General features: G+C 37.4%; 1 protein-coding gene across 2 annotated transcripts in view; it reads left to right on the top strand.

The window, feature by feature from the left end:
- The first annotated feature begins 558 nt into the window (after positions 1–558).
- GLRA3 (glycine receptor alpha 3) overlaps positions 559–16,723 on the top strand; it is a 74,717-nt gene continuing 58,552 nt past the window's right edge. For both annotated transcript variants that reach the window (XM_062493611.1, XM_062493612.1), the window contains exon 1: positions 559–677. In XM_062493611.1, coding sequence (XP_062349595.1) covers positions 559–677 — 119 coding nt within the window. The remainder of the gene's footprint in view (positions 678–16,723) is intronic.

Raw genomic sequence — 16,723 nt, forward strand, 5'->3', positions numbered from 1 at the left:
TGAGTTCACCCGACCTCTCTGACGGTCGCTGCCCCGTGTAGGCACCGACTCCGCCGCCCCTGTCCCCGCGGGAGGGAAGGCGCTCGGGCGGGGGCCGTTCTGAGCACGGACTTCCCGCGCCAGTCCCGCGGAGCATCCCCCTCGCCCCGGGCAGTCCCCCCAGGGCTCTCCCTTCGCCGCCGCCGCGCCCGGTCCCGCCCCGCGCCCTCCGCGACAGCCGCGCTCTCCGGGGGGCGGCCCCGGCCCGGCCTCCCGCCCGCCCCGTGCCCGGCATGCGTCCGGCGGCGGAGTGCCGGCTGCTGCCAGGAGCCGGGGGCAGGCGGGCGGGCTCGGGGGCTCCGGCCGCCGCCGCGGCTCGGCGCCGCCGCCGCGGCTGGGATTAGGCTCCCGCTCGGCTGCGATGAGGAGCGGCGGGGCGGGCGCGGCGGGGCCCAGCGGGAGGGCGCCGGGAGCCGCCGGGCGCTGAGGCGGGCGGCGGGCGAGGAGCCGCCGGAGCTCCCCGGAGTGCTGCGGTTCTGCCGCCCCCCGCCCGCCGAGCCGCGCCGCCGAGCCCCTCCGATGCTTCCGACGCCGCCGCTCCCGGGCTCCGCCGCGTCTCCGAGCAGCATGGCCAGGATTCGGTACCTCCGCGCCGCTGTCTCGGGGTTCTATCTGTGGGAAGCTGCGGTGCTGCTCAGGTGAGTTGCTTTCCCTGGAGAACTAGACGTGTCCCCCTTCCCGGGTTTCGGGCAGCTGAAATGCCTGGGACGGGTGCGGACAGCCGCCGCGGTCCCAGCCTTGCCTCACCACGAACGCCCGGCTACCTTCGGCAGCCAGGCTGTGGGCGCAGAAACTAAACGCGTGAGCTCCACGCTTCCTGAACGGATCTTAACACTGCTCTGTCCCGAATCTCGTTCTGCATTTTACAAGCAGGAGGTTGTGTACTTCCCTTCACTTGCTCCCACCTAGGATTTTCCGATAAGATCTGTGAATTTTATCACTGTTTTAAGCAGGAATTGTAACATCAATGATCTTGAAAATTCTTAAGGTGCAAAGCGGCTGTATGTAAAAGTTGCAGAAGATGATCTGAGTTGGGAATATACAGACTTCTTTATTACTGTCAGTTCTTTTCAGCAAAAGGAAAAACCACAGATTGCCTTAGGTCAGAAGTCTTGTGCAGAAACAGAAAAACACTAGATGAGTGAAGAGAGGATATGGTCTACAGAAGTTCCCTACAGAAGAGGGAAAGCATTTGCTGTACTACCGACTGTCTAGGATTTGTATTATGAAAGATGGCAACATATCCATAAATTATGACCTGACTAGGAGACTGAGGCTCTCTGCCCAGCACACTCTTTGAAGCCAAAGTGGTGTTATTATATCAATGTAAGCATTCTTTTAACACACGGCTCTGGAAGTGTGGTGATATCAGGCTGAAATGAACTTGAGTCCTCCGTGGGGGAAAAGTTTAAAAGAAAAATCACACATGTAAAGAAAGAGACTTCAGTGTCATCATATATTCACTGCTAATGCAGTTAGCTGTGCTTGTTATCAACAAACATTCTAGCTCTGTATCACAATAAACAAACTATGGCATATAACATGACAGTGCCAGACTATTTTAAGCATAACATTGTTATTTAAAAAAGACAAAAAGGAAACTTAAATTTGAAAAGAGAGTTTGGGGATTATACATATAAAGGATTTATAACCATGAAGTTAAGTCAGCAGCATGTCCTACCCCACAATGATGGCACACTTCACAAGTGCTCACAAGTTTGTAGCAAATCTTTCCTTTTTGAAGTTAATTTAATTATATGCTTTGTATCAATGTATGTAACATAAATAGTTTATACTGTGATTTTGTTGTAATTGTGCCAAAAAAAAAGAGATTTTAAGAAAATTAGTCACATGGTATGAGATTGACACTGCGAGGAAAGAGTCAATGCATGTATATTACACTTTAAATGTTGCAGTGAGTATTTAATGTTCAGAGTAGGTGACCAAACACTTATGTAGTGTAGGCAGTACAAGCAGTACTATGCTATTATTATTCTATTTCAATGTACTTACGGAACTTATTTTTCCTCTGCGTATTATTCCATGCAAATGCCATCCTACTGTTGAATTGTTCATCTTCTATTTTAACAATATAAAAGCATTTATTCCAAGAGGGGAAAAGGCTATAAAGTCAGTTATGAAAAACATACAGTTATTTTGTATCTTGTAAATCTAGGCTATTACTGAATTGTTTCCAAATGTATACAGATATCTTATTTAGCATAAATTCAAGTTATTCTCTTCAACATCCAGATAACTGTGGTACTTTAATAGCCTTTTGCTCATAGTTACTTTATGATAATGAACATGGTTACTGTGGACAAGGACTATGTGGTTCAGAAATCTGCTCAGAATCCATGTTTATCTTCCATATGAATCTCAAAATAGAGACTGCTGACGACTTTAGGTCTAAAAATGATACTTGAGAAACCTGAGTCAGTTCAAAACACATAGGAGTCTTCTCCATGCTTTAAAAATGGGAAAAAAGTAAAGAAAAAGAATTAAACCTGCAAAATTCTTGACTCTCCTGGAGGCATTAATTCTACTTCTTTTCCAACTTAAGCCTTGTGAAATGATTTCCATTGGAACAAAGGGAACAGGGAATAGTAGAAGGCTGCTTCCACTCTCTGTTAGACACAGACTCCAGCCTTAGCACTGATATAACACTTGATGAGAAGATGGATGTGCTATGGATTTCTAGGAACAGTCAAACCTTATGTGGTTTACTTGCTCACACATTTTGGAAGAAATGATGTTATCTTCTCTTACATCGTGCAACTTTGAAACTTTTCTGCTCTTCATTAAGGAACTGAAGGCTGTGTGAGAAAGCTGAAGGAAACTAACAAGAAAAGCCTTCATTACTTGTCCAACAGCCCTGAGGCTATTTAAAATTAATGTCTAAATTATATGCCTGTGAAGATAGCAAAAAGGATGTTTTTCAGGGTAAATTTAGACTTGCTACTTTAATGAGCAAAGTCTGGAGATGCGTGCTTAACAAGATGAAACTTCACCTGATTTATTTTTTCAATAACTCATTTTTCATTCCACATCAAAAGATCCTTCAAATTGCAATGGCTGAAACAAGATGTATATTGGACATTACAGGATCAAATTATTAACTTGATCTCCAAAAGATATTGTAGGAAAAAAAATTAGACGAGCAATGAAGCTGGGAAAGGGTCTAGAGAGCAAGTCTTGTGAAGACTGGCTGAGGAAGCTGGGGTTGTTTAATCTGGAGAAATGGGGCTCAGGTGAGACCTTATTGCTCTCTACAACAGCCTAAAAGGAAGGTGTAGCCAGGTGGGGATCAGCCTGCTCTCCCAGGCAACCAGTGACAGGACAAGGGGAAATGACCTCAAGCTGTGCCAAGGAAGATTCTCATTGGATATCAGGAGGAATTTCTCCATGGAAAGGGTGGTCAAGCATTGGAATGGGCTGCTGGAATGGGTGGTGGAGTCACCATGCCTGGAAGTGTTCAAGAAATGGACATGGCAGTTAGTGCTATGGTCAAGTTGAGAAAATCCGTAGTCTTTCATAATATTGTGCATGTTTGTACTGTTATGTCATAGATTAATATGCATATTGATAATTTATTAATAGATTATTAATAGATTTTAAGCATGAAAAACAATTATTAAAGCCTATAATGCTCTGGTTTATGCAATATATTTGGGGATAGAGAGAAAATCTATTATCAGATCCAAAATGAAAAAAAATATTATGTATTAATATTACTGCCAGTCCGAGCCTGAGTGTGATATTAAGAGGGTTCAGGTGCAAAAAAGAGGCAAAATATTAGGAAAATAATGTAATGTAGCCTTAAAACGACTGTAATTTACTACCAAAGAAAGAAAAACATTCTGAGATGTAGTTTGAAGTTATAATAATGTCTGAGTATTCTTCTGAGCTTTCAATAAAGTAATAGTGTTAACAAAAAATCCCCTGGATTTGCCTAAGTTCCAAGAGGTTGTGATGAAAGCAAGATCATATTTGCAAAATAAACGTGAGGATTTGTGAGTCAAAAACAGTTTCATCAGAGCTCAGGAACTTTCATGGACACCAGCACTGATCTTTTAGAACTACGCTGTCAGGGACTTGACAGGGATTTGCTTTTTCCTTGAAGGGAGTAGTGTATCTATTTTGTATGTAGACCTGTGTATGGGGAAAGAAGAGGATGAAAAGGTAGGTTGCACTGGGGAAATGCAAAATAGATTCTCCCTATGTGGTATTTCTTTATTTATCCCTATTAGCACAGACCAAGAATCATGCTATGATTAGGTTATTGCCTCTTTCCTTGATCTTTTCACTACTCCATTGGACTTACATTGAAGGAAACAGTATCACAGATACAGATAATTGCTCTTAAAAAACTAGATTTTTGTGGGAAAAACCTCCATGCAACCTAGCTTTGGGGCATATCTGATTTTAAGGTTAACTGATTTTGAAATTGTTCCTGCATTTCATTGCAAATTGATTTCAGGTGAATAGCTATAAGAAGCAGAAGTCATTATCCTTTAGGCCAGTATTAGTTCCTTCAAATAATGAAAGTAAAAAAAAATACAACAGCTAAAAACTATTAAATGTGACATAGCTTCACAAACATCTTTGAAAGTAAAGATTTTCTGGTGTTCTAATGACACTTCAGTAGCTTATTAATATGTTAATAATTAGATTTATAATTATAAGTCTACTCAAGAAATAAAAGTGTCTGCCCAAATCAAGATGTGAATAAAAGTATGTAAAAGAAAATCTACTAATGCAAGATGACAGCACTGAGGAGCAATACCTTTCCTCAGCTGCCCAGACTTAATTTGAAAGATAGTCTCTGTGGAATAAATCAGCTGACAGGCTCCAGGTCCGATGAAAAGTACTTAGCACATCTTAGGGAGTAGCAAAGGAAGGGTAGCTGAGCTGGAAGTTCAGACTCACAGCAAGGCAGGAAGGAACAGGATTCCACCAGAAGAGTTTGCAGTCCCACAGCACTTGTGCAGGAGAAGAGCTGTTCAAAAGTTCACACTGATGGGCAAAGGTGGTAATGAAGAGGTACGGCCAAGGTCAAAGCCAAAGGGTCCGGCCAGCAGGTCAGGCTCACAATCAAAATTATCAAGGAGCAAGACTGGGTGAAAGTATGCTAGCTCATGCAGAGACCATGAGAATCTCCCCAGCACTTCTGTGGGTGAACAAAAAAAAAAAAAAAAGGGAAAAAAAGGAAAAAGAAACTTGAAACATGATTAAAAGAAAAAAAAATGTCCTCAGAGAAAAGAGGAACCCTGCTGAGGGCTCTACAAAACAAATACAAACAGCTCTGTTTCAGAGCTGAGCTACCACAGCTCACACTGAGCCCAGTGAGCCAAACTCTTGTGATGGAGGAGGAGAACATCTAAAAATGCTGATCTAGAGCACTCTAAAAATTGAGGAGGAGAGCATCAATACCTTTAGGGAAGCACTGTGCTTTCCAAAACTCAGACAAAAGTGACGAGAGGGGGTTTTGTGACCAAGAATATGTAATTCAAATTCTCTTGTATTTCAGCTCTACCAATTTCCCTTGTATTTCAACTATACCACTGAAGACACTGAAGTTCTTTTGTACCAAATAGGAGTTTCTTCATGAGTACAAATTTGATAAGGGCTTTAGCTATCCCTTCATTTTCATAAAATCTTGGTTCTTTTACTAAGTGATTACCATCTTTATAATTTCAGGTAATCATTATATAGTATTTACTATGTATATATTTTTCAGTTTATAATACTATAACCTTTAAGAAAATTAAATTACACAGAAATTTCAATTAAAACCATGAATCTTTCAATTCTTACAATGCTAGTGACATTTTCATTCTTTTCAACTTCTCTTAATTCATTCCTGGCCAATTGATGATAACAACGACTGAAAGCCAGTTATATTGTGAGATAAGTTCTGTGTTTCTCTATGATGATAAACATAATAGCTCCTCTATCAGATTATTTTTGTCCAGGCATCCTAGGAATCATGTAAATTGGAGAAAATGAAAATTTTTACAAGATCAGAGCTTTTTATTTTAACAGATTCAGAATACAGGCTCCAAATGACCTTACTGAGTATTATGTAATAATACCTATAGGGAATTATTCCTGCAAATCAGCTTTTCTCAAGTAATGAATGATGAAGAGCCCTTGTGTGTGGTGTTGCTTCTTGTCCTCTTCTTTTCCTACTGAACTTCATGATTAGTGAAAGAATCAGTGAAGGGAAATAGGAAATAGATCACTTTCACTGATATATAGGCATCATGAATAGGTCAAGTAAAAGGCACCTTTTTGCAGAAGAACGAGAAGAGTGTCAGAAAGCAGAATAGTTTGCGCAGTAAAGAGAAAAGGGTGAGAATTTTAAAGACTGGACTTTTTTTCTAGCATAGCCCATTATTTTTTATGGTTTCTGAGGCAATATTATCCTTTAAGGCTGATGCCTTTAGATGATGTGGCATCGGGAGTGTAAGTAGTGACAATAAAAAGAACAAGAAAAAAGTAAAAGAAAAAAAGGTATATATTTACACAAGTATAAAAGAATACGTTTCTTTATTGCATTTCCAGTCAGATGTCTAATGAATTGTCCAGTACACATTATTGAATACAACAGCAAACAGGGTAATAACATTCGACCTACACTTAACTGGACTTTCCAAATAATGAACAGAACCACAGAATCAATTAGGTTTGAAAAGACCTCTAAGATCATCAAGTCCGACCTATGAACGAACACCCCCATGTCAACTAGACCATGGTACTAAGTTCCACATCCAGTCTTTTATTAAACGTCTGCAGGGACAGTGACTCCATGCTCCAATTTTTTTATGCAATTTTTCTATACCACATACCTCCCTGTTACTTACCACTGGACTTACTGATGTAACAAAATGAGTGGGGACAGCAGGGAGAGTCAGGGCTATTTCTAGGTAGGAACTTCCCTAAGGAAGGTCAGTCCTCTTCAACACTGTTACTACTGAAGTTTCTTTCTGGTGACATGAAACATTAGCAAAACGTAGTTTCCAAGAGAAACAGTTTGAGACCACAGGAAAGGTGTAAAATTTCAAGAACACTCTGGTCTGATATGATCATGGTCCCTGGTGGGGCTGTTGAAATAGTGGAGCTGCACAAGTAGTGGGGCTACTGGCAAATACAAATCAATGCAAAAAGCAAGGCTCTTTTAGCGAAACCATACAGTAGAACACAGGAGTACTAAATTTTCTCTAACTGTTACTTAGGATGAGTTATTTGCTATTAACCTGCATGGGATTCTTAGAGTTCAAACTAATTTTGGAAAAATTGGAACAGCTATGAAATTTAAAAAAGCAAACTAATTTTTTCCTCTAATGAAATTCAAGCTGTAGTTATAACTACATCACCTACTGTCTTAATATTTTGCTCTTTGTTGCATTCCCTGTTTGATTAGAAAAATTAGATAGATAGATAGATAGATAGATAGATAGATAAACACATTTAATCTAAAAAAAGTATTGTCTTACACCACCCATCACAGCATTGCTCAAGGCTTCATATACTATGTACAGTTTACGTTAAGACTCCACTATGTCTAGAGTTTATCTCCAGTTCCTCATAAAATACATTCTGAACACGTTCTTCCTTTCTGAATTTGGAAAGGTAAAATATGAACCTAATGTAATGCCAGCATCTCTGAGGATCCACAAGTACCAGAATATGCAATTTCACTTTCTACAAAATAGGCTGTTTCCAATTTTTTATAATTGTTGCCAACACTTAACTTTGAGTAATTTTCAATTAACTCTTTTCTCTTTTCTTTTCTTTTCTTTTCTTTTCTTTTCTTTTCTTTTCTTTTCTTTTCTTTTCTTTTCTTTTCTTTTCTTTTCTTTTCTTTTCTTTTCTTTTCTTCTCTTCTCTTCTCTTCTCTTCTCTTCTCTTTTTTCTTTTCTTAGATTTGCTTAAACTCCTAATTTGCAAGACTTAAAGTCGAATAAAATATCTTGTAGTTTCCCTCAGTTCTTGTGCACTAAAAATTGTTTTGAACATAATATTGCTAGTTTTTACCACACAGAATGAATATGAAATGTCCCCACTTGAGACAGTAATCTATGATTACAATAAGTAGAATACAGTGGGGAACTGGATTTAAAAATACTATTTGGAGTATTCTCCATATATTAAAATTTTCCCTTTTATCTTCAACACTTATCCCCAAATTCTAACACTCTGCAAATGAGCTCTCAGAATATCTCTCTCTCCTCTTTCAGTTGTTTCTCTGTACCTCTTTGGATCCAAGAGTACTCAAATCTTCATCTGTAATTAAAATGTGAGCACAAAAGCATTTGTTCAGATCCCTGAATAATGTTTAACAGAATGCTCTTTTTCCTCCTTTTCAACAGGGATGATTCCTCCAGGAGAAAACGGGTCTTGCACATGATAAAGCCTTTAACACTGTTTGGGAAGGGGGCAGTGCCCTCAATGCTTTCATGATGATCCAGGGAAGGGGAGAGGGTGCTCTACCTGGATCCCTCACTCATATGGTGGAGGATTTGCGAGGCCAGTAGGGGATCAGCTCAGGTCATGACCCTTCCTTCCCTCCACTTATTTAGAGTTCTTTACGCAATGTTCATAACACTGGGATTATAATTTAAGGGGATGCTGCCATACTGAAGAACAGGAAAGCAAAGACTAAATATGTATCTGAGAGGAAATTTAAACACCACTTTCTGTGTGTGAAAGAGAATGCGTGTAGTGGACCAGGATAATTTTGGAGGAAGCATGAAAGGCTAGCAGCACTGTTTTTTTAACCTTCACATTATTTTCTCTGACTTATTCCGTAAGGAATATGCTTCAGTGCGTGCATTAGGAATACTGGGTTCTGTCATTATGTGGCATGAATTCTGTCACTCTCTTCATCACCCTGAAGCTCAACTCTGTTCTTGTTAAAGAAAGTCTTATACTGCTTTATTACAGTGTTTATCCTGGATAGAATTAATAAAAAGGAAAAAATTACTTAATCCACATATCTCACGCAAATTAACACTGCTGGTTGAACGCCACCATTCCTGTCTCACAAAATTTCCAAAGCTCTGAAAATATTTTCTCACTTTTCAATGCATAAAAAGCAGTTTAAGTTGCAGAAAGCAAGAAAAATCTCTGCTAATTCTGTGGGGAAAATGTTCAGAGTCTTCGAAAATTAGAACCTGAGACTGCAACTTTAGTTTCCATTGACACTGAAAAACTGATTGTTACTGACAAAATAGAAAGGAAACTGAACAATATTACACCCAAGCCTGCCAGCATTTCATAAAACCATTCCTTAAAACTCCATTTCATGAAAACAGTATTTTTTCAACTAGAAATATTTTGCCGTAATTGAAAACTATAAATTATTAGTAGTAACACAGATCTACACTATAATTAGCTGGCTAATCAAAAGAAAGAATTTTATGAGTAGCATTTTGGGAAAAAAATACTTTATATAGTTACCTTTTAGGATATATTCAGCTTTTGTCTAACAGAACTCTTATCAAACTTATTTCAGAGAAAAAGTCAATCTAAACAGCTGTCTCACATGCTGTTGTGTAAAGCATTGTGCTTATATATATGTATCAAGTCAGAAACAAAACAAAAATTATATAAATTTAACATTATCTAGACTATAATATACTGGAATGGTGATCATGACAGAATGACTTAATCAGAAGACTTGAAGTTGTATTATTCTGTTTTTCCTCTCTGATAAGAAGAGTTGAAGCATTCCACAGCAATTCAAAGTTTTTCCAAGCAATAGTCCATAATGTATGTACTTTATGTCAACATGTGTTAAAGCTGCGTTTACTTTAACAAGCTATTTTATTTCCATGACAAACATGGCTAGAGGAAGTCTGTAGAGCTGGAGGAATTCTCAACTGTATTAATAAATGTGGAAAAAAAAATTACACCATAAAGGTACCAGGAATGTTAAAAAAATGCTTGTAACCATTGCCTAAGCTACAGGAGTACTAAAATTTAATGTTAATTCTGTAGCTGAAACAGAAAAATTATTCAAATCTGAAAGAAAATATTGTTCTAATACTTGCATTGAAATGCAATCCCCTATATATGTTTTATGTAGCTTTCATTTATAACCACTAAAATAATAACAAATAGGAAGTTAGTTAACTTAAAATGGAAAGGCTTTTTTTTGGTTGCACATAAGTATTTTTACTATGTCTGAAAATGTGTCCTGATGAAACTCTACTTATCTCTTATCTCTGCAGCATTATATTGAAAATTTATCCTGACCATTTGCACTTAGTCAAAATAAGAGCATAGGAGAGCAACTAGAAAAATCTAAAACTACTGAAAAATCAGTAGAAAATCTAAATTTTACACAAAACACTTAAATTTTTCTTGAGCATTTTTCTCAGAAAATGCCTTTTTAAAGTCTTGGTGACACAATGCGTCTGCTCCTCTTAGTTGATATGGCACTCTGGCAAACATCAGTTAAGAATTCTGTGTTTGTTCTGATAAAATTATTATCTAAAACATTGCAGTATATGAAAATCTGCATTTTCTTAGCACTAGGAACTGTCAATTTTTTGACCTACAACAAGAGATTGCATCTTTAATTAGCAAGAAACACATTATTGTCAGTTTTAGCTGAAATAAAATGAAAAGCACTTGCGATTTCAGTCTTTGTTAACACATTGCAAACTTAATTCTTTCGCTGTCATTTACTATCTTTGGCTTTATTACATGCCACTCTCTACCACCATTCTTTCACCATTGGAAGCTTTCTTTTTGTTCCTCAGAAGGAAATTAGTTATTCACCAATAAATCATTATTCAAATAGAGTTATTTTCATAATGGAATACAAAGGAGTTGGAAGAAAATTATGTCCTTGTACTAACCTTGAACAGTAGAAGGGAACGTTGTCTAATTCAGGCATCTGAACTCAGAGTCCAGTTACCCTGAGTTCACAATATAGATAATGTAAATATATTGTCTTCTAAGGATAATTCAGAGAAAGAGATTAATTTTGTGATTTGCTTTGTTTCTCAGAAGAAAGTATATCTGTGTGAGCTAGAATGGAACAGCAGTGACAGATGATTTTGCATGTCACTTTCAGTACTGGATCCATGAAGCTGTGACCCCCTGACATAGCTCCTGGCTTTCCAGAATGGCCCTGGATTTTCATAAATAAATATTGCTGATGAATGGCCTCCAATCAGAAAAGCCTGTCTTTTATTTTCTGGGAAGCATTTTAATTTTTGGTAAATAGAATGGTTTTAAATTTTATTGCAATTTTAAAATATACTTGCTTAAAACAAAATTATCCTGTCTTCTGACCTCCCACTCCACAATATATGCTAATCTTCAAGGTTTCCAAATTTAAAACTCTTTATTGCAGTAGAACACAGAGACTTTTATTTCTCTTTTGACACAGCTATCTCAGTTAGTCAGTTTAAACATATCATACCTCAAAGAATATCTGTGTCATGCCACTTTTCTGAACAAATGCATTTCAGTGATGAACTGTGCAAAAATTTGGAAAAACCTTAGCCTTATCTCCAAAAATCAAACAAATTAGTATTGTTTATGCTTTACATTAATGAATTATGTTTGTTGGTGCAAAATCGAAGGCAGTTTTTGTCTTTCTAAAAAGAGCAGGATTTATTCTTGTGAAAACAAGAAAAACACTAATTTGGATGGGCTTGAGGCCTTCAGTAATCATTCTTGTGTTTTTCTGGTTTTTATTCTAAGCTGTCACATGCTGGAACATTCTACTCTCAAAAAGGTAGTTTTGTTCAGGATTATGTAAGTCTTGACTAATGCATGCTAATTCTGCTCACTATAAACTCTGATCTTGTTAGTCCTTTACCTACTTAATTAGTAGATCAACTAGTTAGATTCATTACCATTACAAAAAAAACATCCTATGCTTCTGACCTCATCAAAGTAAAAGCTTGCTTTCCCCATTAATTTGACCAAATGTATTTGATGAAGGTCTGTATCACATAGAAGAGTCTTTGAATGTTTTCTTCATATCACAAAATCTTATTGCTAAAATTTTTTAAATGCACGACACCATCACATGATCCAACACTACCAATTAGAGGACTATTTCCTTCCAAGCAGACCTCTTTAATTTAATGAATAATTTTTACTTTAAAAGCTGATGAATTCTATCACCATTGCTTACAGCTATGGAATCAGGGAGACCAGTCATGAGATTGATTCACATAACCATTTCTGGTGAATCAGTGAATAAGTACCACTACACTAATCTACTGAAATGCTTTTGTGTAGTAATGTGTGCAATTAAATTAATATTGGCTACTTTCCTTCTAAGGGTGTAATTAATTTCTTTGAGCTTCTCTGGGAAGCATTTTAATATGGAGTGCATTAAAAACATTCAAACATCAGATGGAGAGAATGGACCACAAACACAACATCCAATTGCTCCAGGGGTTTGACCACACTTGCTGTCTGAGAGAATAAGTTAAATAATGAAATGGAAGACCTACTGGACCATCACAATGCATGTATCAGCACTGTAGTATGCATTGTAAAATGAAATGCAAACCTTCTACCTGTCTGAATGATTAAAATGGATTGTTTTTAAGACAAAATTAGTAATTTTTTTTGAAAAGAATCCTTAAGACAAATGTGACAGCAACTTTGTGTTAATGTAAGATTTTCAAGAAAAAATGCATCAGTACATTACCTATGGAACTGAGAAATTGAACCTACCATGTAATTCAAAGATAATTTGTGTCAATTGTGTTCAAAAGTAAGTCTCTGAGACTACTCTCAGGCTAATTTGGATAAATGAGTGGGTGGTTCTAAATTGGACTTGGAAACATCTCTGTAGGAAGTTTCCAGTGGAAGGTAGAATTACAGCACACCATACTCTGTCTCTGTCACCTCCCTGTAGCAGCAACAAAACGAGAAAACTCAGCAAATGATGGAAGATGTGATTTCTTCCTTCCCTTTTGTCTAGTCTGTTCTTATTAAGCCCTTCTGGAGTGATACAATCTTTTTTTAGGAATGCTGATGGTAGTTGGTAATCCACAACTTTTTTTCTCAATATTTTCAAATATATATATATATATACATATATATGTATTTAAGGCTTTAACTACACACTCAAAGGAGCTTTTTAATAACACATCTTGAAGATGAATGTTTAAATAAGGGATATCAGTAAAAAACAGCATTTTCTGCAGTACAAACATAAGTCTGAAAGGTACTGGGCCTGAAATTACCTTTGAAATTACACCTTTCAAAATCAAGCTTATATAAAGCACTTTCATATGTAAAGTTTATTTCTGCTTCTTGTGCTTTGGTAAAAATGTACAGAAGGTTGGGATAGATAGAGACAACTTACACGTAGAAAACAGCAGTTCTTCAAAAAAAAAAACACAAAAGGTAAACATGGGAAAGCAATCTGATTTCTGGAGCCTTAAATGTTTTAGAGAAGGAAACATTTATGGGGATTGTAAGTGCCCTTTGAAGAGCTTTTCCCAATTATTTTCTTTTGGAGGAAGGGAAGAGAAAGATGTTCTCTCACAAACATGGCTGCTTTGAATAGACATTTCAGGAGCACAGATTCATGACCCCTGCTTTATCTTGCTTTATCTATCTAAATGGCCAGCTGATAGATGAGATTTCCTATTTAAATTCTGTAGGTTTTGGTCCTCTGGCTGTATAGCTGTGTCAGCTATATTTTTTTTTTCCAGACTTCTGTAGCAGAAATTATTTTACAAACCTAAACGAATCAATAATAATGTAAACATATTCTCAGCAGAGGATTAAAAATTAACTTAATCCCATCACCTGCAATCACAGTCATACATGTCACAGCATCCTAAGGCCTAGCTCCATCTTGAAACACACAGGGCTATCTATGTCAGCTCAAAATGTTAAACTATTCCATAACTGAAGTGTTTCAGTGGTTGAAAGTCTTTTAATTTTGATCTAAATTTATTCCTGGCTATTTCACATCCATTCGCTTTCATGACAACATTATGGTTTAGCTTACAATTCTTTGTTGGTTGCAGGTGCATATCATAGAAAATTTACCTCTTCTTTTCCTAGTTGATGTCAACCTCTGTTTTTCTAAGCTGTTCTGGTTTATGGGCAGCTCAAGTGCACTTTTCATTCTGGAGCTTAAGTCCCTACTGTGCAAGAAGCTGTTGCTCATACAACTGCTTAGTAAGTCAAATACCCAGCTGTGAAAGGAACTGAGCGAGATGAGCCAACATTACAGCTCTAACTTGCAAACCTCATTACAGCAACTGCAAGCCTGCAATCCAACCCCCGTGTAGAAGGCCCCTGAGAAGACATCATTTCACACTGGGAGCTATGCCCATTGCTTCCCTTCCTTGAACTCCTCAAAAAATCAAGTGCCTTTTGACAGTCTGAAGATTTCTGCATGAGATTTGCAACGTTTAATCTCAATTTAGCCTGCTTTTCTATATATCAGAACTCATTTATTTTCACCAGGCTAGCCATATATGAAGAACAATACCTTATATTAAATTGTTTCTTCCAGAAAGCTGTATTGTCTTGGTTAGTACAGTTTGAGCTTCTGTTATTATTAAATTGTGTGTCCAAATTCCCATTTGAATTTGTCTATCTCTTACTGAGTTTTCTTCTGCCTTTCTTCTTTAGATAAATGTCCAGCATTTTCTGCTGACTTGAGATATTTATACTCTTCAATCAAGCTATTTTTTCATTCTTCTTTTTTGATAAACTAAGCAGATTAAGCTCTTAAAGTCTCTTACTTGAAGCAAATTTCCCTAACTCTCAGATCATGGTTTAGTGGCTTTGTTCAGTACCTTTCCAAATGCTTTCATGTCCTTTTAAAACTCGGACATGGAATTTGATGCAACATCCCAGAACTGGTCTCATTAATAACGTATAAAATAATAAGTGACCTTCATGCTTCTGCTCACTCTTTCAATCTTTCCGCACCACTGGATAACACAGCAGCACAGTGAGAACCTTACCACAACAGCACTGAGTCGTTTGAGGGATTCTGAGTCCTTCTTCACTGCTTCCTCCAGCTCTGCCCACGTTCACGGTTCATACATCTCTTTATATCCTTCCTCTAATTGTTTTAAACTCTTCTGCTTAAATCAGATGCCTTTAGGAAAGAGGTGGTTTTCTTCACATTATCAGAACTTATGTCTCTGTCAATTCTTGTTCCATTTCATAGTTTTAAACCATCTTAAACCATTTTTAACCAGCTTTGCATTTTCTTTCCAGATTATAGATGGCATTGCTGAACACCATTATTACAAGTAGGTCTCTTTCTGAAATTTAGGATGTGGTATATTGTCTAGAGAAGCTGCATCTTGTCTGTGTCAGACTGCTTCTTACTCCCTAACATTTATATCCCGCTTGAAATATCTTCAGCTTGACCTAACAGTTTCTGATTCAAATTTGACTTTTTGTAGGTAAGGCACCTGTGATTTAGGATAGTTTCCTATCTCAGTGATTGAAATTCCAACTTGACAGGCTTCAAGGTATTGATGCAAAGCTCATCTGTCCTCAGATTTTAGGTGAAAAAAATAAGTTCATGGACAGAATAGACCAGAGACAGGAGTAATTATAGTCCTCGTGATTCTAATTTTCTGATGCAGCCTGGGTTTTTGTGACAGCTTATTTGAAACAAAAATTCTTACCCTAAGTTTTGATGGTGTAAATTTGTCTGGGCACAAATAATTTTTGAATGCATCTTTTTGACATTTTCATTTTTTTTTCCTTGATTCTTGTCCACAAATTAAGTTATCAAATTTCTTTTCTATTGTATTTGTAGGCTTAATTTACATTTTAAAGATGTTCGGAATACATCCAGGAAATTGAAGTCAAGTACTGTTCAAAGTCTGAAACTGGAAAATCATATAAATCCCTGTAACTGTTAGTAATAATTGCCGATAGCTCATGGCAACAACTCAGAATCACTACCAGGGAGAGCATTCTTGTTGGTAACATTTCCTCATAAAATATGAACAGACCAGAAGACTGTGAGGTTATAATCTGTCTCCAATAAAAGACTTCAGCAATGGGAAGCTTCTACCTCTGAAAAAAATGCACGGCTTTCTTTCTCAGTGTTTTAAAGTCACATAATTACTTTATGCTAAACACAAGTCCTTTGTACCTTGCTGATATTAAATTCCTGTAATTCCGCCTTTTAGAAAATGCATGTACACATTCTTTAAAAAACTGTGACAGGCCAGAATGAATTCCCTCTGGAGGCACGCAAAGCCGTTCCTGGGCTTATGCAATAGTTGTGCATCGAGGACGAAGCTATGTGCATTATTAACACTAAAAGAAGCTCAATTCTTAGTTCATGGAAGGAGTATACCCTCCTCTAACCCCTTAGCCAGAGGCTGATCTTTCAGAGGCCGTGTGCAATAAAATTGAAGAGCCCTTACCACACAGAGTAAATTTTTATATTAATCTGGAAACAGAAAATCCCTTCTTAAAATCCACTGCTTTACTCGGGTTTTACTACATTACCAAGTCTAGCTCCTTTATAAGTAGACAAGTATTCCACATGTCATCTTTGATTGATGAAAGTTTTATTTGTCCAACACTATTCTTGAAATACATATTTTCAATAGAATTTAAATCAAAAGGGCAGAATTCTGGAGAACTCAACCAGCTTTTACACCCCAAGCTTAGTAAAAGGGAAAATATTCCCTGAAGAAAT

This window comes from Cinclus cinclus, chromosome 5, assembly GCF_963662255.1.
Source record: "Cinclus cinclus chromosome 5, bCinCin1.1, whole genome shotgun sequence".
In the NCBI taxonomy this organism is placed as follows: Eukaryota; Metazoa; Chordata; class Aves; order Passeriformes; family Cinclidae; genus Cinclus; species Cinclus cinclus.